Source organism: Camarhynchus parvulus, chromosome 4A (genome assembly GCF_901933205.1).
Source record: "Camarhynchus parvulus chromosome 4A, STF_HiC, whole genome shotgun sequence".
NCBI classification, from domain to species: domain Eukaryota; kingdom Metazoa; phylum Chordata; class Aves; order Passeriformes; family Thraupidae; genus Camarhynchus; species Camarhynchus parvulus.
Genome location: NC_044600.1, coordinates 6,422,252 through 6,446,886, shown reverse-complemented (window position 1 = coordinate 6,446,886; position 24,635 = coordinate 6,422,252). Strand labels below are relative to the sequence as shown.

At 39.6% G+C, this 24,635-nt stretch overlaps 1 protein-coding gene across 2 annotated transcripts; it reads left to right on the top strand.

Moving 5' to 3' along the window:
* Window positions 1-2,543: 2,543 nt before the first annotated feature.
* Window positions 2,544-24,406, top strand: ZC3H12B (zinc finger CCCH-type containing 12B). Of its 2 annotated transcripts, none has more exons than XM_030967407.1 (6): window positions 2,544-2,828; window positions 14,248-15,013; window positions 16,030-16,169; window positions 16,839-17,073; window positions 17,161-17,267; window positions 17,816-24,406. In XM_030967407.1, the coding sequence occupies exons 2-6, from the start codon at window positions 14,412-14,414 to the stop codon at window positions 19,234-19,236; spliced, it is 2,505 nt and encodes an 834-aa protein (XP_030823267.1). In that variant the 5' UTR covers window positions 2,544-2,828; window positions 14,248-14,411; the 3' UTR covers window positions 19,237-24,406. The 2 variants fall into 2 exon arrangements, with proteins under 2 accessions (XP_030823267.1, XP_030823268.1); XM_030967408.1 differs by lacking the exon at window positions 2,544-2,828 and adding an exon at window positions 3,046-3,601.
* The last annotated feature ends 229 nt before the right edge of the window (window positions 24,407-24,635 follow it).

Sequence of the window (24,635 nt, the reverse complement as noted above, 5' to 3'; positions counted from 1 at the left end):
GTGTGCTCAAAGGGGAGAGGCTTCTTCGATGCATGATTTAAATAGATGAACTAATTGGTTTGAGGGGGTAGAAGACAAGTTAGCTACAGTCAGCCAGTGAATCTTGTTGCTAAGACAGTGAGGGAGTGAGAGCAGGCAGGGTGAGGACAAGAGGGAGAGAAGGAAAATGCCCTCAAACAGGAGTGATGAGAATCCCAGCCTATTTTTGCACTGCTTATCCTATTTTTTGATTCCTGTTTTTACAGGCTAATCTAAAAGGTTGAGGGCTGAAAATGAAAATGCAAGTTCAACTTGTTCCTTTACTCTGCTTTGAATGACACTAAGAAAACCACTTCACAAACTGTTGTAAATCAGTTGGAAGTTCTTAGGAAGTAAACCCACCCACAAGCCTTAGCAGTTATTTTTCCTCTCCGTGTTTTAAAAAAGGAGAGAAAATATTACATCTTCACATTTCAAAGCACTTCAAAATAGTCAAAAAGTTTGACATTTGCAGTCCCAGCAGATACAAATTGGTAGCATTCAACTTGTGCTTCATGGCTTTGGTCAAGTGTTTTAATGTCTGTGTTTCAATTTTCTCCCAGACAAAGTGGGTCTGACAGTTCTTTATATGATCTGAAATCATCACACTGGTATGTATTATTTATTCTGCTGCTATTTATAAACTTTGATAAATTTTGGGATGCAAATAATGATCCGTTTTTTCCGGCATGTGGACTAGATTTTTTCAAAGAAAGCTGAGGTACTTAGGACTAATGAAATATACTAACTATATACTGAAATATACTAACTATACTGAAAAAATATTTCCGCTGATCCTGAAAAATTCAACCTTCTTGTTGTTGTTTGATCCTTTTTAAACCAAGAGCCAACAGGCAAATAGATTTCAAAACAAGTTGCAGTATTATGCAGAGTGAAACCAAGGCTAAAATACTCCCCTACTTCATTAAGCACAGACTGAATTTTTATGCAAAAATCCCCAACTGCTTCCATTTAACAGTCTAACATCAGTCCACACACTTTAGCATTATGACAACAAATCTAGTTCAGAACAATTCCAACTGAAAGAATTTGTTTTCCTCCCTAGATAATTATCCCAGCTACAGCAATTAATTCTAAAAGTCTGGATGTAGTGATGTAATGCAGGACCCTTATAACTGAACTATAAAATACTAATATTGTAACTGCATTTTTTAAAAAGTGCAACATGTTTTGTTAAATAAATAGCATGTAAAGACATATTAGAGCTTAAAGACTAGTGGAGAAGAGCCCCCAGTAAAACACACAACAGAATTTGGGTTACTATACTGCTGGATTAGGTACAAATCACCACCATAAGCAGAATGTGCAGCAATATTGTGAAACCTAAATATCAGGAAACGGATGAGTCAAAGTGGGGCATTCCAAGTCATGAAATTTACTTTAAATTACTGAGTTTCTTAACTGGAAATAGATTCTTTCTGTATCCCATTGGGGTCTTGACCTTTCAAAAGATACTCTTCATATTTTACAGATTTTTTCCTATGAGTGGGTCACCCCAATTTCATATGTTAAGGGAAAGCTGGTATCAGTTTCAGAAAGCTTTTGGAAGCTTTTCTGAAGGTACAGCAACACTGAAACTGATAGAAGCAACTACATGCTAGCCCTGAGATCTTCAAAACATCTAGTCCTTAAATATCAATGTTTTACACAAAGCCTAAAGTAATTGCAAATTAATCCTGTGCCGGAGCATCCTGCCTAGGTAAAGGTTTAAGTGCTCACATATGTTAATCTTGGCCCATCCCAAAGGTATGCCTAATATACCTGCATTTGGCCATGTCCTTTATTTCATCCTCCAACCCCGTGACCTGCAAAACTGGGAGAACACGATATTGCAATAAAACCGCCTGGCACCCCTCTGTCCTCCCCGAGCCTCCTCCTGCTCTTTCAGCAGGGGATGGGACGGCCGGAGGGGACAGCGCCAGGGGACACATCTCCCTTTTCCCGTTCCCTTCCGGAGCCCGACCATACATCCACCCCGCGCCTCGGCCCCGCGATTCGCTACTCCCCAGCGGTCAGCCGGTGCTGCCGGTGCCCGTTCCAGTCCCCGTTCCCCGTTCCCCATTCCAGTTCCCGTTCCCCATTCCCATTCCCGTTCCCGTTCCCCGTTCCCGTCCCCGTTCCCCGTTCCCGTCCCCGTTCTCCATTCCCATTCCAGTCCCCGTTCCCCGTTCCCGTCCCCGTTCCCCATTCCCATTCCCGTTCCCCATTCCCGTTCCCGTCCCGTTCCCCGTCCCCATTCCCGTTCCCGTTCCCATCTCCGTCCCCGTTCCCCGTCCCCATTCCCGATTCCCGATTCCCGATTCCCGATTCCCGTTCCCGTTCCCGCCTGCAGCGCCCCCTGCCGTCAGGAGGGGGAGGAGAGGCCGGCGCGCGCCACCGAGCGAGAGGCTGCGCGTGCGCTGGCGTCGGGAGCGCGCGGGGCGCCGCGCGGAGCCGCGCGCCTGCGGCAGCGGGGGCGCGCGCGTTGCCGGGCGACGGCGGCCGGGCGGCGGCGGCGCGGGCCCGGTGCGGCGCGGGCGGCGATGAGGCGGCGGCAGCGGCCCCCGCGCTCCCGTCGGCGCTGAACTCCGCGCCCGCACTTCCCCATCCCTCCCCATCCCGTCCCGTCCTGGCTCTGCTCCTCCACGCCCCCTCATCTCCCTCGCTCCGGCCAGCCCTTCCCCCTCCATGCGGCGGGAGCGGCCGGAGTGGGGCCCGTGCCGCGGCCGCGCCGAGCCCCGCCGTCCTTCACCTCTTCACCGCCAGATCCCGCAGGGAGCCGCGGACGGTGTCCATAGCGCCAGCAGCGGGTGAGGCCCGGCCGGGGGCGGGGGGTGCCGAGGGCGGCTCGGAGCGGGGGAGCGGCGGAGCCCGGCGGGAGCGCTCCCCTCCCCGGGGTCCGCGCGGCGGGGGAGCGGGGCTGCGGGGCGCCCCTGCCGCTCGTCGGGCGCGGCCCGGGCCCGGCGGCAGCAGCGGCGCGGCCTTGGGCGGCCGTCCGACCGCGCTCCGCTGCCGGGGGCGGACAGCGCGGGCAGCGCCGCCGCCCGGGGCTGCTCCCGGTGCTGCCCGGGGTGTTCCCGGGGCTGCCCCTGCCGCCCTTCGCGCACCGGCAGCAGCGGCCGCCTGGTGTGGCGCGTCCCTCCGCGCTGCGGGGCCGCTGCCCTTGGTCGCTGCCGCCTGGCCCGCAGCAGCCGCACGCTGGGCGAAGGACGCCAGGCCTTGGCGGGGACCCACGGCAGCATCCTCGCCCCGGCTGCGGCAGCGCGCTCAGAGCCCCCGGCTGTTGTGGCAGGGCAGGTGGAGCGGCCTGGGCACTGGAGTACGGAGCCGGGAAATTCCCCGTCATTTAGTCATTGAAAGCTCCAAGGAGAGATTGCAAAGGCTGCGTTAGCACGCTGTTTGAGAAGGTGTTCGGTGTCTGAACAAAAGAACAATGCAGGAAACTTGCATTAACGAAGAAAGGTGGTGAAATAAGGAAATTACTTTTGTAGAGGATACCTGATGATTGCAACTTGCATCCTTCCATTTTGCTCTATAATGCACCTGTGAATAAGGAGCTGCTCACTCATGCAGCATGCTTGAGGTTTGAGATACTTTTTAATCGGTTCATTTAAAAATGTTATTTTTTCTGCTTTTGTAATTGTCATAAAATCATTTGGAAATTATATTTCACAGGAGACATTTCCTTCACAGGCTAGCAAAACAGCAAAATTGAAGCAAAAGCTATATTGTGTCTTCTGATAGATATGAATCTAAATTATTTGGGTTTATTGAGATATGTCTGATATTGTTTTACTTTTTTTGTTTTAGTCTCGCAGTGTGTTGCAGTGATTAGCATGTGTCGCCATAAATGGGAAGTAAGAATAGGAGGCATATTAAAATGCTGGTCATTTATGAACTTCCATTATGCAGATCATTAGTTCTGAGTGCTTGGGAATATGCAGCATTCCAGGTCCATCTGATTTCTTATGCTTGGTATGGTTGTTTATTGAAATAGAAGAGCCTGTTGAGTAGTCTTTTTTGTATAGGAAGGATCCTTTGTTGATAAGATAAATCTTGCTTGCCAAATGTTGTAGCTGAACTATGGTATGTAGGACTGGAAGGTATATTTCACAAATTTGGCTAGTGCTACTGATAAAATTATTTTTGCTTCTTAATGGAAAAATGGGTTAGTGGAAATTTCAAGGTCATGTTCAAAGATAGAGTAATTTAGCTGCCTTTGGAATATGTCATTTCTTCTCCAATGTCACATGTTTTCTGTATATCAGTCCTGTCACTGTTGACATTTTCTGGATCTGTTTGCCTTCTAAAATAATCTAATGTTTAGCAAGTTTTAATAGAAGCAATCCATAAAGCTTCATAAGTCAAATTCATTTGAATGATCGAAATAAGAAGCATTTTAAAAAAGAAAACCTAACTGATAAATCTAAACCTAACCCAAACTCACTATTTGGAAAGAATGACAATAAAAAGGGTTAAGATGGATGAAGGGATACCAATTACATTTTATGCTGATAAACTAGTAAGAAAGTAAATTCTTACTGTCAGCAGCTGTAAATTAGGTAAGTTCTGGCTTTCTGTTCTTTGATCTTTCTGGAAGCCTTTTCCAATGCAAATTATTCCATTGTAGACCTCTACTGGTTTTGACTTTCTGAGCCACTGTACGGTTTGCAACTGAAATGTTATTTTATTGAACACTTATAATTCTACTATAAATCTGTGAATAGTAGAAGTAAAACAAATTGCTTCTATCACCTGCACTTTTTTACTGGTTGAATCAAGAGCAGAAGCACTGGGGCTTTTTGGGAATAAGGAAGGCAGCATCTAAGTTCAGGTATGAAAGTAGGGCTCAGAAAGATGAAAAAAAGCAATTTATAAATTTGGAAAAAGTTCCCAGGTGTTGCCACATTTGAAATTAGTTTGATATATTGATTTGTCCATCTTATAATGTGAAAAAAAATTAAAAACCAAATGGCTGTAATGCTACACATACCTGAGAATGCTGTCCTTGTTTGCATCATGGAATCTGCTAGGCATAAAGGGCTTTGAAGAGCCATGTTTTCATGGCTGGACAGCGATATACTTTTAAATATATCAATTTTTTTGTGTGTGTAATTTTATTGTAAAAGGCTATTTTTTATACATTGTAAATGAAAAGCTTGTTTGAGCCATAATAGTGGTATTTTTAAAATGCTTTGCCATCTGTTAATGTGGGGTGTTTTTAGTTTCCTGTGAACTGTCCCTTTTTGTTGATAAGCTGTATTTTATATGATATGTTCATGGTATCACAGATATTTCATCTGGAAATAAGAATACCATGACCACCTTTACAGATCCAGGCTGTCTGGTGCCATAATATGTAGAATTGCATTAGATATATTTCAGTTAGGAAACACATTTGCAAGTGCAGAGCAGTATAACATCTCCTGAGATGTAGTTTCGTTCTTCTGAGGTGACCAATTTTTTCATGGCCATAATAAGAAAAAAATCTTCATTAGCTGTCAATTTTGATTCAAATATATAAGTTCTATATTTAAATAAGCACTTCAGCTAAGTATCTTTGACTTGTAAAGGTACCTATTGTAATTTTCTTTTATGGGTTATTTTTGACATGGCTTGCTAGAAAGCAGATTGATTCACCATGTCAAAATAAAACCTAGGCTTTACATCGTTTGTTGTAGGCCTCTTCTAGAATTTCATTAGGAAATCATTGTACAGTAGAACTAAAGTGTTTTACAAATCCCATCATGGGCCAAGGTGCCTGTTTGTTACACAGTCAGAATTTAGGCCCCTTTCTGCATTTGTTCCATCTGAAGAGAGACCTCATCAAGATTAATATCTGTTCTCATTAGCTGACACAACTTCTAGTTTTAATTGAATGCTGTAACGGGGCAGAGTATCAACATTAGGTAAAAGCCACAGGTTTAGACTCTTATGTTTAGTGAGGATATCCATAAGAAGTATGCACTCCTTTACTGACTCCACAGACACCTCAGCAAATCACATAAAGTCAAAACTAAGTCTGACAATTTCAACCTAAAACCACATGCTATTGCCCCCCTGAGGCAATGCTTTTTCTTTTTTTTGTAAGATCAAATACTAGTTTCCAGCTCTTTGCCCAGTCTCTACCTTTTCTGATTCCTAGGTTTAAATACATTGATTTAAAATACGAACAAAAACTCCACCCCCTAAAACAAAATAATCCATCACACCAGAAAACCTTCCTCCCTCAGGTCTTGTCCATGAGTAGATCTCCCTTTAGAAATGGAGTGATGAAGTTGCTGGAGCATAGGGATTTGCCATTTTCATTTTCAAAAGCAGAGTGGTGGGCTTTCTGTCTTGTCTTCTTGATGATGGCTTTCCAGCTTCTTCACCTTGGAAATGAACAGTGTTGCCATCATATGAATAAAGGAATCTTAGCAAAAAAGAATTAGTTTGTGTTGGACTTCCTTCAGGACATCACTTAGTCCAACACCATCCTTATTGCAGACTTAATTAGCCATGTAGTGACTTTGTTTTTGCAAAAGCAAGGTATCTGGAGTGAAAATATAGTCACAAGATGCCTTCAAGCTCCTCTTGCTGCTTTCCATAAAGGTACTGTTTGATACTTACTGTATGAGGTGTCTTTCTCTGCTTCAGACTATTTTTTTTGGTAGTTTCTGAAGTGATTTTTTCAGTTTATCAGAAAGCTTCTGTCCTAACAGGTGAGTCTAACTCTTGTTGGATGGCATAGCATGTGAGGGTCCATCCAGTATATTGAGGTCTTTAGAAACAACACCCCTTGTTTTTCAGGTTTCTCGAGACTGCTTTAGGATGAGAATTTTGGTTAAAGGAACATTTGGTTTAGTCTGTCAGAGTAGTATTCTAAATATTCAATTACAAATTGAATTGGTGTAAGTTAAGACGCATCACATCCTTGACGTGTCTTTGACTTAGCTGCAATCACAACTTTTTTTTCCCTTCACAGAGCAATAATGAGTCATTTATATCTGCAGAGTAGGTAGCACCAAATGGCCTCCTATCAGAATGTGGATTAGGAGAACTAGTGTATTCCTTTGGTCATAGATCCAAATAAATCATCTCACTTTAAAGGAACTGCCCACAAATAAGCTTTAGGAGTTACATGTCTGCTCTCATTTTATGTAATGTTGTCAACTGAAGTGTAAATATTGCCTTAGTAGGGACAGCAGATCTTTTGAGTGACAATAATGCTAGCTGTAGCTCCTTAAGATTATTAGAAAGGGAAAATTGGTGGGAAAAGGTACTGTATATAATTGTTAGAACACCTGTTTTTAAATGTGTGTTTACTGTATAATTATTTACTTTTTTTTCTGTCTTAGGAAATAACGATTAAATACCTAATGCAATGGAAATACTCAATTTTCTTCCCTCAGAACGCCTGTACTTTATACTTGTCTTGTGCTCAGCACTACCTGTTCTTTCTAGGTTGGGTTAACTTCAAACAGGAATCATGTAATTTAAGAAAGAACTAAAATGCTGCTTCCTCTGTTTAGAATTCCAGCTATGTCCATCCTGTCCCTTTGAATTTGTACTTATGAGTATGACAAAATCAATGAAGTTTGAGGCAAGGTGCTTAAATTTTATACTACTTTTGCATTTCTCTTCATTCACACTTGATTTGTAGTTCACAGAATTATAGAATGTACTGAGTTGGAAGGGAGCTACAAGGATCATCAAAGTCCAGCTCCTGGCCCTTCACCCAGGAGTCCCACCACGTGCCTGAGAGCATTGTCCCAAGGCTCCTTGAGCCATTGCTTGGCACCATGCCCACTGCACTGGGAGCCTGTTCCAGTGCCCACCCTCAGGGGGAAGAACTTCTTCCTATTATCCAACCTGAACTTCTCCTGTTGACTCTTTCACAAGCAATTTCAGGTTCTCTATGTGATATGCTAGACACAGCTTGCATTTGTGTGTATTCCAATACATATATCAGTGATCACTGAAAGTCTTTGCTGAGGTAAATTTGAAGTGCCTCAAACATTGAGGTATTGCTGTAGTTTTTGAGAACAATTTTTCAGTTTAACAAAACTTCACAATATGATAAGAGTGCAGTAAAAATGGATACTTTCCTACCAAGTTCTCTGTTCTATGGTGTTGTTTCTGTCTTGTGGTTTGAGTTAAATCGTGTAGTCATGAAAACAAAATGACTTCTTGGCAAGTTTAGATTTAGTAAAAACTGTAGATTTGGGCCAAAGGATTAATCACATATTTGCACAGCAAAGAAAACATTGCTTTATTTAATGTTCCAAATCTACTGTGACCTTAGTATTTCATATATTTTATTTTGGGTTTTCAGAAATAGCCATGATTTCTCCAACTTAGAGCTAATCAAAATGCTTGTTCTCATTTCCCTGGTGTCTGTTGGTAGGTTTATATTTTTCTGTTCCTGGCATTTTCCAAAAGTTCTCCAGGTTAATTTCTGAACCCTTTATAAAAGGTGCCACAAATGTTTAGTCATACTCTTGTCAATCTTGCAGGACAAACACCTAGTGTTTGTGATGTACAAATATACAGTTTGAGCAGAGCTAAAAAATAAAATGAAGTTCTGAGCACCTTCTTAGGGGTTTTTTTCTGATGCAGCCAAGTGCTCTGCTTTTTTGTTCAGTTTCTTGCTTGTTATTGGGATGTTGAGCGTAATAACATAGTAACTCAGTACAATTTCTGCTAATCTGAATGAGGAAGTTTTCATCAAGGTCAGCCAAAAAAAAAGCCAAACCTAAATTTGAAACGTCTGGCAACTCAGTTGCAAATATGGGGTGTTCTTAAGGTTTTGGGTTGGATTTTTTTAAAGTCATGATCACTAGAAATGTAGTATTTAATCTAATTTTCCTGAAATAAAAAGACCATTAAAAGGCAGAGTTGTGCTTATTACTTTTCACAGTGAGGGAAGTAAGGACTGGTTCTTGAATCTAATTCAGCTGTCTTGTCATTGCTGAAGGATACTGTCACTCCCTGATTCCTGTTCAGTAATCTAGCCAGACACCAATAACTTGATTCAGCAGTGTTGAAAAGGAAAATGTGAAACTTAGGTCCTTAGGGTGGTACTTGCACAATTACTTTTTTGCATGACAATGCTTATATGTTTATGTCGGTCATGATGGTTCTTTCTTGCCTTTGTGTTGCAGGATGTTGTTCCCCTTTGCACAACTGCAGCTATTTTTTGGAGGTGTACTGTAAACTTGGTCTGTGTTTAAGAAACAAACAAATTCCTCCCTCAAAAAATTCCCACCCAATCCCTTTTCCAAGTGTCATGATGAGCCCATCAGCTTCTTCATACTCTAGGGAGAGTCAGGAACAAGTAGGTTCTAGTTAATAATGTGTTTTGGTGAAGAGTCCTTGGCATGATTTCATGGATCTAGTTTTTCATACCCACTCAATTATATTCTCATGATGTTTGAAAATGTTTGGTCTGCTAACTCAGGGGCTTCCTTTATTTATTTACTTTCATTGGCGGTACCCTGCGTTTCCATAGCTCTCAAACAGCATTCATAACTTTCTTAAACTGAGCCAGCTGTGGTTAAAGGATTTCAGGAACAGTGGGCTAGAACTTGGTGAGGAAGGACAACTACCAAACTTTTAAGTGTTTGCAGCATTTGAGAAGCAAGAGCTCCAGTTCACTTTTCTGAACTGATCCATGAAATTTATCGAGTGATACACTGACAGAATTAGAATTTACATATATATGTATATATAGGTTTATGTATCTATTTGTGTTTATTTGTGTGTGCCTAGGGTGGGTTTTTTCCATCACTGTTCAGTGTAGACAAGACCTACAATATAGACTGTAGATCAGAAAGCTAAAGCCTAGTGGTATTTCTGAAGTAATTTCCCGTTCTATATATTCTGGTGCATGAATTCCTGAAATTCAGCCCTCTCTGAACAGCTGAACTTTTCCTACTATTACAACTGTTCCATCAGCATTTGTCAAGGGAGAACATCCTCTTCAGGGTTGGGTGGTGGTAACAATTGCATTTATCTTAACTAGTGAGTCAACACTGAAAATCTTCCTTTGTCCTTTGCCTCTGTAATAGAAGAGTGCTAAGTCACATTCCTTATTGTTCTTCTCCAAAGATGGTTAAGGGAGGGGGAGAGACAGATGGAGAAACAGAAATGGCAAATTTGTTTTTCTTTTAAAATACTTTATCTCAATTGACTCAGAAAATAAGAAGCTTCTAAATAAAATTTATTACTAATCATAGCTGGCAGGCTATTTTTCAATTGCTGTTTCAATATTAATTTTAAGGGCAAGGTGTTCACTGCTAGTGTAAATAGCTAGTACTTTACATTTAATGTATATTAGCGTTTTATTTCAGAGGAGCCATAATAAGTAGAAAAAGAAAAATATTTTTCTTGACACTGTACTGAGTTTCACTTTATAAAAGACTATACAGTATTAGGCCTTTGATTTGTGTAAATTTAAGGTTTCTCTGTTCATCAAAATGACAGTGTTGAGACTTCCCAGGAATGTGTTGAGACTGACATTGCATAGCAAGATAAGAAAAAAAATCCATTAAACTGAATCAAAATGCTGTCATTTATATGGCTCTAATTATCAAGGGACTGAAAAGCCTGATCTGCCATTTTAACACTTTCTGTTAAAAATGCTGCTTGGCTTAGCACATATTCTGTGAATGCTACTATACATGTCTCTAAATGTTCAAGTGAGCTGTGGATCTGTGCTCAGATCTTTCTTTAGACCATGTCTCATTTATTAGATTAAAAAGTACAAGAACTATTTGAACATGTATTCATTTTAAGCATCTTAAAATTAAAGTATTCCTTTGGCAAATAAAAACTGATAAATCACCCAGCGTTTTTCTAATTCATATTTTAAAGGTTGGAAGGAAGATTCTCATTTCATAGGCAGTAACAGTATCTTGGCTCAGTTTCCATTCTAAGGTATTTGTTAACACAGGACTCTGCTTACTGATAGCTTGGTTTAAGGGAGCCGGAAAACCAACTTTTTTTTCTTTGGACAGGAAAAGGAAAGTAACCAAGTAGGGTAGGACAACTTGGTTCTTTCTAAAGTGACATGCAATGTATGGTAGTGAAATGCAGTGAATTCATGGTATTTGAGCTCTTGATGACTGAACCTGCTCAGTATTCAGAGCAATTTATATGCTTTATTATTATCAGTTTACATAGGTGTTTCCCTTTTGAGTGTCTAACACACAGATCGAGCGCTCGCTGCCCGCCGCACGGCCGGGGACAGCCGCGCAGTGCGGGCACCCCCGCCCTGGGCCGTGGCGCTGCTCGCAGCGGCCCTCGGGTCTCTAAAACAAAACTCTTTATTGTGGAAACTGTGATAGAGTCATTCTTGCCTAGAAAGGTGACATTAGTTTCCTGGAGGGACTCAACTCTGCCTTTTCCTCGGCTCAGTGCGGCCCAGGGGGGTGAGGCTCCCTGTTCCCTGGGGAGCGGTGCGAGCCGGGCCGTGGCTGCCCCGCACCGGAGCGGGGAAGCGGCAATGGCGGCAGCCCCGGTCCCGGGCCGCTTACCAGGGCCGCTCTCCCGCCCCATCTCCTGGGCATTACCGGGGCAATGGCAGGAGCCATCTGGGCTCTGTCAGAGCCGCTCTTCTGCTCCGTCCGTCACGGGGCCGTCACTTTACCCGGGAGTCCGGGTAAAGGCAGTGCCATAAGGGACCAAAAGAAGCTGTTCAGTCCATTGTTTTACCTGAATTTCTGTTGGTCCTGCTGAAATGAACAGGCTTTGAATAGAGTATTTCTAGCACTAGCTCGAAATAGTCATTGTCATTTGAATAGTGATTGTTGAATGATTTGCAAGTGTTCATTTATATTACAGTACTTTATTACCGTGCAGATATTTTCTTTCTGTTTTAATACCATCAAAGTTGAAGACATGCTTTCAGTTTGGGCCCTTATGAACAAAATAGACATGATTTTGTCTGACTCTTTTTTCTGAATCACATTATCAGTTCTACTAGTTGCTCGTGACTGTGCTGAAAGAGGTGTTTAGGAAGGAAACCTGGTTGGTTGCTTAGCAGCGAGCATCATGAGAATTAAAATTTTAAAGCTGCAGTGTCTGTATTTCTGTAATAGCTTTAAATTAGATATTTGTAATAGCTTGCTTTCCTCTAAGTGTGTGTTCATATTTGGCTGTCTTTGGGGGGGAAGGTAACTGTGCTGTCAGGGTGACACCTGTCACCCTGAGCCTGGGGCTGCCTGGGCCATCTCACAGGCAGAGGGAGTGTGGTACACAGTGGGGATGCGAGGAAAACTGTTCTGTGATTGCACATGGCTTGGACAGTCTGGGGAGGCATCAAAGGCATTGTGAGGGTCAGGGAGAAAACGAAGGTTTCAAGATGATAAGTTTAACAAAAGCCAAATTCTTGTGGCATTGTGCTTAGAGAGATGACACTGGGAAAGAAGAATGGAGCTCTTTAAATTTGGATGAACAGAATCATGTTGTTCTTTGTCCAGTGCCAAAGCAGTACAGTCTCAATAATTTGAAAAAAATTAGTCTTGCCACGTGTATTGTACAGCATTTCTTCATTGCAATATTTTGTAAGCTGTGGGTGCAGTGTGCTGATAACCTTGTATTTTAACCTTCTTTTATAATAATTTTTTATATCCTTTTTTTTTAATGTTGGCAAGGTACAAGGTTATGTATGAGACCTAATTAAAATCCATTCCAGGTCAAGTTATTAATACATCTAAGTTGGCAAGTACTTGGGTTGTAAATATACTGCTATTAGTGCTATGTGAGAGCAAAATCACTTGGAATGAAAATAGAGAATACTGTAAAAATAATACCTAAATATTTAGAGGGATACTATTTGAATGAATAACATGAAAGAACAGAAGTTTTTTAAGTCTAACTTAAATGTAACTAATCAGGATTGGAATTTCCATTCAAATGCAATTGTGTTTTTATTTCATATGGCATAAAGGACTTAAACTACCACAGAATTCTTTAAATTGGAAGAAATCCTCCTGGATCATGAAAAAGTATGGTTATTCTTTATTAAAAAATTATGCTGATTGACTCAAAACTTGACCTTTTAGGGTTTTTTTTAAGGTACGAGTCATTAGTATTTTCCTAAGGAAATTAGGCTTTTGAGCAGCTGTCTGTGTGTGTGTGTACATTTCTGTTTGCGTAAATTGCAGTGCAGTCTGGTAGAATGTTACTGTTTTGCCTGTTTATGGTTATTATATATTACTGTATAAAGGTTTTACAGGTTAACAATCTCAGTTTCACTTTGAGACAATTTTAGGGGGTTTGGTTGTTGTTAGGCCAATATGCACCTGTCTCAGAAATCCTTTGACATTTTTATGGTGCTGCTTATTAAATTTTATCACTCTTCTAGACCTGTTGTTCTCTGAAATATTCCCATAGGCAACAGAAACCCACCATTTAATGTAGGGAAATGGTCAAGAAAGAAACCTTTCTAAGACTTACTAGAAGAGCTTTGAACTAGATTCATCAGGGGAAGGGATGTGCTTCTGAGAGTCAGAGAGGAACCAGGAAACACCAGCACTCTGGGAAGCAGCAGGGAAACACCTGTAAATTGTCCCAAAGGAATTAGAGATGGCCTCTCACAAATGGTGAAGAGGCTGTTCTATGATTCTGTGAGTTTCTGTGAGTGATTTTCTGCATCTTATTACCTAAAACTAAAAGGGTATGAAAACTTAAAATTAATAAGCTTTGACTTATATGCACATTGGTGATGCTTTTAATTTTCTTTTGTGGCTTATATTGTTTTGTTAAATGTTGATTTTGTTTTCCAGAGGACATTTTTGCTAGGTGAACTTGTTGGTCCTGATAGTAAATCCTTACTGAAAGAGGCTGAAATGGTTTGTGTTAAATTTTGTGCATACTGGAACACTGCACAGTTGTTCCTAGTGTGGACAGGCTGTTCTTGGAGTAGAAGACACCATTTCTAGTGGAAATGGTGGCTCACCCTTTTCTGTTTTATCTTTAGATATTACTGAGATAATCCATTCCAGTTCTATGTTTATTGTGTGGGAATTGTTCTTTTTTTTGTAGGTAGAGTAACTGAGGGAGGGAAAGAGTCTTATTTGTGATTACACAGACAGTGTAATTACATACTTTATTATAATCAGTTTACATAGAAATGTGAATGACTGGGGACATCTACTGACTTGTAAACAAAATCATTGTAGTTGAATATTTTGCAGAATTTATCAAAACCTAATTTTAAATATTATTTTCTTTCTTTTTAAGGAACTACATGTTGGTGTTGCTTATGCCAGAATACAGTAAGCAAGGCAAATTAGCTCCAGCCTTGTGTAAACTTTTAATTGGCCAACATGATGCAATTGGGCATGAATTCCAGGTGGCTTTGGAAATGAACGAGAACTGAGCGCTCTGGCTGGAAGCTGAACGTGATGACGGCCTGGTCTATGGTAGGGAAGCTGAAAATGGAGAAGAGGCACTCCAGAGAAGACAGAAATGTGGAGCAAGATGCGGGGGAATGCAGTGCTGAATCTGAGGAATGGACGAGCTCAGAAAGTGAGCCTGAGCAACCATACTTCAGAGGCAGTGCTCAGTGGAGAGAAAAGGAGGTTTCCACCAAACCGCATCGGCCGCTCTGCCGGTCCCCATGCCTGGATCGCCCAAGTTTTTCACAGAGTAGTATCACACAAGACTTGAAGCTAGATGAATGCAAAACAAATTTGGACAAGGAATACCAAGCTAAAATGGATTTTGCTTTAAAGCTTGGGTATGCAGGAGATCAGATCCAGGCTGTACTGAATAAGTTGGGAGCGGATGCGCTCATCAATGATGTTCTAGCAGAGCTTGTGAGACTTGGCAACAAAAGTGAATCAGAGGGACAAAGCACTGCCAGCAGTAGCACTGGTACTCTGGTGTCAAGAGGCCCTTGCCCAAAGGAAATAGCAAGCCCTGAATTGTCACTGGAAGATGAAGTGGTGGATAACAGTGATAACTTGAGGCCAATTGTCATTGATGGAAGCAATGTCGCTATGAGGTGGGTGTTCCTGTCACAATATTTGAAAATAATAAATCACTAAAATATTAAAAAAAATACTGGTGGCAAAGTCATTTTAAGTCATGTAGACTATTACACTGATAATACATCTATTTTATGGACTCTTTAGTCAAGGCTTTTAATTATGCTGTCACTCCTTTATATGTAATCTATATTCCAGTTCCCCTGCCCTCATTTTAAATCCAGGTTCTCACCTCAAATCTTTTGTCAGCTAAACCTGCTGACCAGCATGGCTACGCTGCTTGCCCCTTGTGACTCAGGATATTCTATGTACACTTGGCTGCTTAGGTTAACACTAATCCAAGAGACACCTGTCCCATGCCACTTTTGATCATGTCTGTAGAGTACAAAGTTCAGCTAGCCAATAATTTGTTTATCACTGAGTAAGCATGATTTTTTAATGAGGGAGTTGTGTGCTGTTTTAGAGACTCCTTTGAGTTTCAGAAAACAAATTTTTGATGGGGATGGGACTTCAACAACTTTTACACAATTACTTCTTTCCTAGAAGAAGTTCTAATAAAAGTGAAGAACATTTAGTATCAGAGGAAAGTATTTTATTAATATAGATGTTTAAAAGCACTTATCACCCATGGCAGTCAGCATTGTTCATTCCTCTTTGTGATAGCATTTTATGGTGCTACTTAAGGTGAACTCAGTTTGTCAGGGAAAGTGATATTTTTCATTAGGTCAGCTAATAAAATGAAAAAAAAGGAAAAACTTCATGTTTACTTGCGTTTGCTCTGGGGATAGAAAATTTCATAATTTATAGACTTTTTAAGTAGCATTGTTGCTGTAATCTGACAGCTAATAGCTCAGTACAGTTGTCTTTTTCCAATTATGTAAGGAGGCCTAATAAAACTTTACAGACTTTGTTTTCCTTATATCCTTTGACCATGGCAGCTTTAGAAGAAAAAAACAACCAAACCACCACAACAAAAACCAAAACCAAATGTAACTTTTGTCCTTGCTGTTTCTAAAACTTGCATGTTCTTCAGCCATGGGAACAAAGAAGGATTTTCCTGCCGGGGAATTCAACTAGCTGTTGATTGGTTTTTGGAAAAAGGACATAAAGACATCACTGTGTTTGTACCTGCATGGAGAAAAGAACAGTCTCGACCTGATGCACCAATTACAGGTAACACCAAGATTTTCTTTCATGTTTCTGATGGGTCCTAGTACTGGGCTGTGGATATGGTGATGATGATGTTGCACTCAACTGTTTGTTTGAAAACACTACAGTTTCATTGGTTAGGAAATAAGCATTTAAATATCTGCATGTGTTAACAATAATGTGGGGTTTGTAATATTATTGGATGGTTTCAACACTGTTGAGAAGCAGCAGTTGAATTTTTCTCATTCGCAGACGTTGTTGAGCATACAGGAACTGAGTCTTATTTGCTGGGTGAGCATGAAATAAGTAGTAACAGGCCAGGGACTCGGTTAGTAGGGTTATCCTGAACACTGAAAAGGCACCATGTGTTTTTACCTTGCATTTTACTCTAGGCTAACAAGGCTATTGTAATACAGTAACACCTGAATTTCTGACATGTTCAGGAAGACTGAGTAAAGGTACATGGCTACAGAGTGGTTATGAAGTTCAAATACTGAATATTTACTCAGTGCATTGAAACCTCAGAAATAAAATCCACATCCAGGTGTTTTTTAATCATAATGAGGTCTGTGTATGAATATAATTACAAGATACTTTGTCAGACAAAAAAGGCAAGAATTTTCATAAGACAAAGGTTGCATTTCTTTCTTTTAAAAAGTTTCTAAAAACTGCTTAACTAAAATTATTTTACAGATCAAGAAATCTTACGTAAATTGGAGAAAGAAAAAATTCTTGTTTTTACCCCATCTCGAAGAGTTCAGGGAAGAAGAGTAGTTTGCTATGATGATCGATTCATAGTAAAACTTGCTTTCGACTCAGATGGCATCATTGTGTCCAATGATAACTATCGGGATCTTCAGAATGAAAAACCAGAATGGAAGAAGTTCATAGAGGAGCGGCTGCTAATGTATTCTTTTGTGAATGACAAGTATGGGTTTTTTCTTCAAAAGTAAATGAATTTGCTGATTCAGCATTCTCAGGAAAAACTGGTCATGTTTAATTTCTTTTCCCTTAGATTTATGCCTCCAGATGATCCTTTAGGACGTCATGGTCCAAGCCTTGAAAATTTTTTAAGAAAAAGGCCAGTTATTCCTGAACATAAGAAACAACCGTGTCCTTATGGTAAGTGCCCAAGTCAGATTGATTTGTTGCATTTAAAGGTAGGTGAAGCAAGCAATTAACATCTTGTCATTATCAGAACAAAATGTACCACTTTTCGTGTTGCCATCCAAGCACAATGTCGCTTTTATACCCCTCATGCATATATTTATAAAAACAGTGTAGCAGAAAATTGAGGATTATGAGATACACCTTGTGCATAATACAGCTTTTTGCTATTTTATTCTGGTTTGTATTTGAGGGAGATTTGTAATTTATAAAACTGTCTTAAAGCTGATTTGTTTTTATAGCACTGTGTGTATGTTGTCATGATTGAAATCATAAGTCAGTAGGAAAAAAAATTGTGTGTCTTGCCTTTGATGCAGATAGACATGGATGCTGGCAGCAGAGTCTGTGACTGCCTGTATATATAAATTACATCATTATCCTTAGAGGTTTAATATAGAAATACTACTATTGCAAAGTGGTGAAAGATGTAAAGAAAAAAGATAGCAACTGGTGGTATTAATGAGTTTTTTGATTTATTTAACCTGAAAACCCTTTTCTTTCAGGTAAAAAGTGCACCTATGGGCACAAATGTAAATATTACCACCCAGAACGTGCAAACCAGCCTCAAAGGTCAGTAGCGGATGAGCTTCGAATAAGTGCCAAATTATCTGCTGTGAAAACTATGAGTGAGGGAGCCTTGGCCAAATGTGGCACAGGGCCATCCAGCTCCAAAGGAGAAATCAGTTCTGAAGTGAAACGCATTGCCCCAAAACGTCAGTCAGATCCAAGCATTAGGTCAGTAGCTGTGGAGCCTGAGGAAAAGTTATCAGCAGCCCGGAAGTCCGAGGCCAGCTCTGTCCCGTCTCTGGTTTCTGCATTAAGTGTACCAACGCTCCCTCCACCAAAAAGCCATGCAGCTGGTGCATTAAATACTCGTTCTGCAAGCAGTCCGGTGCCAGGTTCCTCACAGTTCGTACATCAGAAATCCTCACTGGAACATATGTCCAGTGTGCAATATCCTCCTATACTAGTCACCAATAGCCATGGCACCTCAGTTAGCTATATTGACCAGTATCCCAAATATGAGTCACTGGGGGACCATGGCTATTACTCCTTACTCAGTGATTTCTCCAACTTAAGCATAAGTAGTATCCGTAACTCAGATTATTACGGGGCTGATATGGACCAGGGGATGTATTCTAGAAACTCAAGCCCCTGTCCTGACAATTGCTTAAGCCATACAAGTAATGATTCTTATTCCTCTTACAATGACTTGTATCTGGGTGTAGCAGATGCCAGTCCAGAAGACAATGTGAAGAGCCACAGACTGCCATCGAAAAATCGTCTTCAGCCTTTCCCTCATGGTTACCATGAAGCCTTAAATAGAGGTCAGAGTTATGGAACTGAAGAGCCTAAGCAATCCCTTCGCAAACAGTCAGTTTCCCACTTAGGCCTACATGCCCAGCATCCAGTTGTTGGAGCACGGTCCAGTTGTCCAGGAGAATACCCTGTGCCTCAAAACGTTCATCCATCAACTGCACAACCAAGCCGTGCCTTGGTGATGACAAGAATGGACAGCATTTCTGACTCTCGGCTTTATGAGAGTAACCCCACGAGGCAGAGACGGCCACCTCTGTGTCGGGAGCAGCACGCCAGCTGGGATCCACTGCCCTGTGCATCAGACTCCTACACTTACCACTCCTACCCACTGAGTAACAACCTCATGCAGCCATGTTATGAACCTGTCATGGTTAGAAGCATGCCTGAGAAGATGGAACAGCTCTGGAGAAATCCCTGGATTGGGATATGTGGTGAGCCACGGGAACCTCATATCATCCCAGAACATCAGTATCAAACGTACAAGAACCTCTGCAATATTTTCCCTCCAAGTGTTGTCCTTTCTGTGATGGAGAAGAATCCCCACATGACAGATGCACAACAGCTGGCAGCTATGATTGTTGCCAAATTAAGAACAGGGCGTTAGAGCAGTACAGCCTCTTTTGGATAAATGAACCTGTACAGCACATAGGACCCAAAGGAAAACTTACATGAAGGAAGAGGCCAATCTATTGTAAATATTTTCTACTAAGATAGTATAAAGTTCTGTACACAGTAGCAATCATATATATGCTGAGGCACTATATAAAAGTTGATTGTATTGCAAATTTTAAGATTTTAAAATATAGGGATTTTTAATAGTATTTTATAGGAAATGCATACCTTGCTGCATGGATAGCTCACTAAGAACTATAATGTCACAATCAGTGTCTCAAAGCTGTTACTACAAAATTAGTGTTAGCAATTTTATTGCATGTATTAGTGTACACTTAAAATTTGCTTATAAATACCTAATCGGCCTCTAAAAGTATGCTCTATACACACCAAGATGACTTTTAGGGTTTCAGCTTTGTCATTTGACACTGCCTAGTGGCATCTTAAGTAGTGAAGAAAAAGTAAATTTGCTAAAAATTAAAATTGTTTATAAAAGAAAAAACTGATTTCAGATTTTCCATGTCAACATGGTTGTTGATACTTAAATTTCAGAACTGTCCCTCAAGAGTTTGAATAACTATTATTACATTGTTCAATATGTTGGCTCAATCCAACAGAAGCCAAATACTTTATTAAATTAGGACCAAAACATTAAAGAATGTAAAGGCATGAGTGCCATTCAGTAAACTGAAACTTTAACTGTAGCTTCTCTCCAGAATCTCTCAAATGTGCAGTAAGCAGCTGCTGGCCCAAATAACTAGACAAGCTGAAAATAAATTGTCAGTATTATGTAAACTGGATTACTCAACTTGAAGCAGCAAAAACTGGATGTTAACTGGAAGTTCATCAGTAACTGCAGCCCTTCCTCTGGGAGCAAGGAAGGTGTTTGAGTGAGCCTGACATTCAAGGTGGCTGTACAAGATCATCTTCAGAAAGGGTGGAGGGGGAAGGCTGCTTCTTAAAAAGAGATGCTCCAGTTTGGGTTTGTGGCAGAGCTGTCCTGGTTTTTGCTCTTCACATCCACGCTAAGGTGTGCGTTTGCCTCGTGAAGGCTTTTAGAGTTCCTGTTTCAACAGGTGAGCTAATTTTGTGTGGCATTGTTTGCGCAACTGGTATCTTGCTCAGGGTGGGAACCTTTGTAGCTAAATGTCTCCAAAAGAGGCGTTTATTGGTTTTTTTAAGCTGCACTGACTGTACGCCCTTTTTTGAATCCACTGTATATTTCAACATTTTGAACCATGACTAACTCGACATGTCTCGAGCTAGGACTTGTTGACTTCTACTGTAGTTTTTTTCATGAAAGTTGAGAAGGCCTGGTTTATGGCCTTTTGTTTCTTCATGAGAAGGTGTGACACTGCCTAAATGTTTCTTACTGTGAAACACACAGAACGTGAGGCTGCAGTCAGGGTTGTTTCTGGTGTTTTGATAATGGCTTGCATGCTGCTTTCTAGTTATCTGTTTGTCTGAGAAACAAAGTTTATCATTTCCTCCACTTGTGTTACTGTAGTGGTTGGTTTGATTCAGAATATCTTGTGGGCTCTTTATTACGTGCAAAATAGGTTCCTGTCATATAAAAAAATCCACCAAATGAACCAACAAGAAACCACGATTATGGGTGCAACTACAGTTAATTTATTGACATTTGATAACTGTATCATTTCACACAGGATAAATTTTCTTGTGTTGGTACAGGTGATGCATATAATGACTATGTCATTATGTATCTGAAACAAAGTAACTTGAAGGTGATCCTGTACTTAAAAATAACTTAAGTTTTAATTAGTTGGTTATTCTCTCTGTTAGTGGGGAAAATTATTCAGACACTTATAACAGCTGGGGGAAAACAGATTTAACTCTTGACCAGTTTTCAAAAACATTTCATATTTTTAATTTGCAATTAATTCTTATTCTCTTCTCTTGCATGATATAAGCAGCTGAGAGCAATGCCTCAAATAACCAGAAATGACCTTTTGTTTGTTGATACAAATTGTATCTCTTTTTCTTGATTGTATAAAAACTGTGTATAAAAAAAATAATCTCTAGATTAACTTCAGTATTACATTTTCACCACAATGTTTGTGACACCATGTGTCACAGGGAAGTAGCCCATGAATAATTATGGATTTTTTTATTTAAAATGGGCACTTGTAGTTTATAGACAAACAGGGACAACTTTTCAGAACCAGGTTATTATGTGCACAAATACTGTGTGTACACCTCAAAGCATTACATAGGTATCTTCAGTCTATTTATTAAGCAGATACATTCTTGCACTAAACTTTATGTAAAAATGTTGCTGTTAACTCATCTGCATGTGTTTAAAATGTAACAGTAATTGCTATAGACCCTATTTTATTCTAACCAATTAATTTATAAATTATTTAGGTATGAGATGAAGTTTATTGTGCACTCATGTTTTCCATCTTGCATGGAATTAAATATTTGTATGCAGAAAAATGTTTGTTCCATTTTTCTCCATTTATAAAGATAAGCTATTTTAAGAGAGGATGAGAATTAGTGGGTGATTTTGATGTTTTCTAATGTGGAAAACTCAACAGAGATTTCTGTATGAAGCGCTGGGTGGCTTATGGAGATATCCATTTTTGTTGGATTTGTCCAGTCATTTTAATTTTCACTAACCTTTGTTTTACTGATGGAAGAATTCCTTTTTAAACAATGGGAATGCTGTGAGAACACAAACCCAGCACACTATTTCCCTAAGGCACTTCAGAGGCAAATTGTCTTATTCTGAGAAGCTGTTGGCATCTCTCATGCATAGTTACAGAATTGGCAATGCAGCCTTGTGGAAATAACCTGCAAATTTTGTGCTTGTTTGGTCCTCCTTAGAGGTAATGCAACTTTTCTATGTGATGTAGTCTTTCCTGATCAACTACTTTAAGTGATAATTTGGTCATCCACACCTGTTTTCAGCTATGTTTACAAGACAGTTCAGGACACTGACACGTTCATTAATCTTTAGCGCATAAGCTTGGATTTCTTCTTACATGGAAGAGTTGATCTTATTAACACCTGATCATAACTGTCTATATTGTAAATATAAGACTTTGTATAAATGCTCTTTTTTAGAGCATGGTATTTAAATGTTTTTAAAACTGTAAAAGAACAGTTCTAGAAACTATATTTTAATAAAATCCATGAAAAAACAATTCTAGATGAGGGGGGAAAAGTGTGAAGGTAAAATCATGGACTACTGCAGTTGATAAGAGTTGAGCAGTAGATTTTAGTGCTTTACTGGGGCCAGAGCATTCTCTGGGAGTTGATTTACTTCTCTTTCATCTTCAGCTATATTACTTTCACATAATTTGTCACTTAAAAGTGTGTAACTTTAAATTCATAAATCAAAAACCAAATGCTTTATGGGATGTCAGTCTAAATGATTTCATGTTTTTTGTAAGAATTACATGTCAGTAATATAGTAAATTGTACATGATTTCACTGCTGTTAGTCCTGTTGTTGTCATATTGAGCTGCAGTAGTTGGCTTTATTCATTTGTAGAATTAAACATTACTGTTTAATTGTTGTAAAATTTTATAAATCTCTTTGGGTTTTTTTGGTTGACCCAAATATAATGTAAGTCTTAATGACAAAATGAGTGAAAATGGATGTTAAACCAGTATGTGGTATTCTTAAATCTCTGTAGTGGTAAGTGGGCACTGCTCTAGTTGCTGCAGCATGTAATTTATTTACTAGCATGAATCTGTTTAGCTTTTGTAAAAATGCTTTAGCTGTAAAGTTAAAAATAGGTGTGGAGTATGGTTGCTTTGAACAAGCAGAAGGAACTTAATTGAAAAAAAAAAACAGACAAAACCAAAACCATCTAAAGTAGGTGAGTTTCCCCCTACATACTTCTAATGCCAGTTTGTCCCAAATTATGCATTTTGGCATTTTGTTCAAATAATAAAATTAAAAATACTTGGTGACATGTATGCATACTTGATCTGTATCAATCCACAGACAGAAACATTGGATTATTGTAATTTTTTAAACTCCACACTAAGGGGAAGGAACGTGCAACATTTCTGTGGAACTTTGTTCCAAAGTTGAAGTATTACTTGATCTTGACTTGCCAAAAGTTTATCTGAAGCATCTGTCACAGTTACCTCTATGGTGAGCATTCAGCTTTCACACTCTTCTGATGTACCTATTGCTTGTTTGTGTGACAGAGCCCTCATTAAGTGTATTTCCTGCAATATTTCAACTGGAAAAATACAATTGCACCATCACTTAAATTATTCTTATGCCAGTGTTTGGTTAGCCTTTTAAGTCATTATACAATATTGCTGATTTTGGTCTGTATTTAAAGTTTGTAAATGTATTAAAAGAATTGCAAGAATCTAAAAGAAGTATAGGCTGTCACCTGTTCCCCTCCTGCTCTATGTAAATGTTTTGCACAATTATTTAATAATATGAAATATGTTATAGTTTATATATATAAAAATTTTGCTTATTTAATAAAACTGAGAGCCATTGGATTATTTGTTTTTAGCTTTTTATTTTTCAACCCTCTTTAGACAAGACCCCTAAAAAGTTTTTTTGCTCAAAACAACTGTTGCAGTCTGTCTTAAGTTTTTTCTTGGGCTTTTTTTTAGCTGATTGACTGAAAAAATCCGAGATCCTTTAGGTGGGGTAATGGCAGATACACAAGGCAGTAACTACACCTGATCAAGGTATTGTTGTAGTAGTAGTAGCAGCACATGATTTTACCAAATGCACTCCAATGAGTAAAAAAAACGTTACAGATGGCACAGTGTGTGCCAGCACATCCCTATTTGAACTGTTATGCTTGTTTGCAATAGAAAATACAGTAATTTAAGTAATTTCATACTCAGCTAAATGCAGTAATAAAGGAACAAATCCCTTTCACTCAGAATTTCCTAAATAAGCCTAATTACTGGGTAAAAGAAGTATTTCTAAAAATACTTGAAAGGAGAAGAGCTTCCATGAAAAATCCCTCAAAACAGAAAGCTTATTTCCTTTGCATTGGCACTGCTTGCTTTTATAGACAGAAATATGCAATGTATATTCCATTTTTGGATGTGTGGTAACAAGGAATTGCGGTAGAGCAGGACAACAAAAAAACTAGAGAAAAAGGAATAAAGAAATAATATTTACATTCTGGCCATCTAGCTAAGCCTTTACTTGAGAGCCAGTGCAAAGCATCCATGAAGCTTCTGTTCTAAGCGTGCATTTCAACCCTATGCAATGTGCTGCTGAAGTTGTATGTCCCTTTTTGTATCCCTTCCCTTGATGTGTTATTCCTTCTGTTTAGTAAAACCCAAAAATTACTAGATGGACTCAGAGAAAGCCTCTGTTTTACCCTCTAGCAGATGCACTTTAAAAAATTCTTACTGAGGAGTCCTGCAATAAATA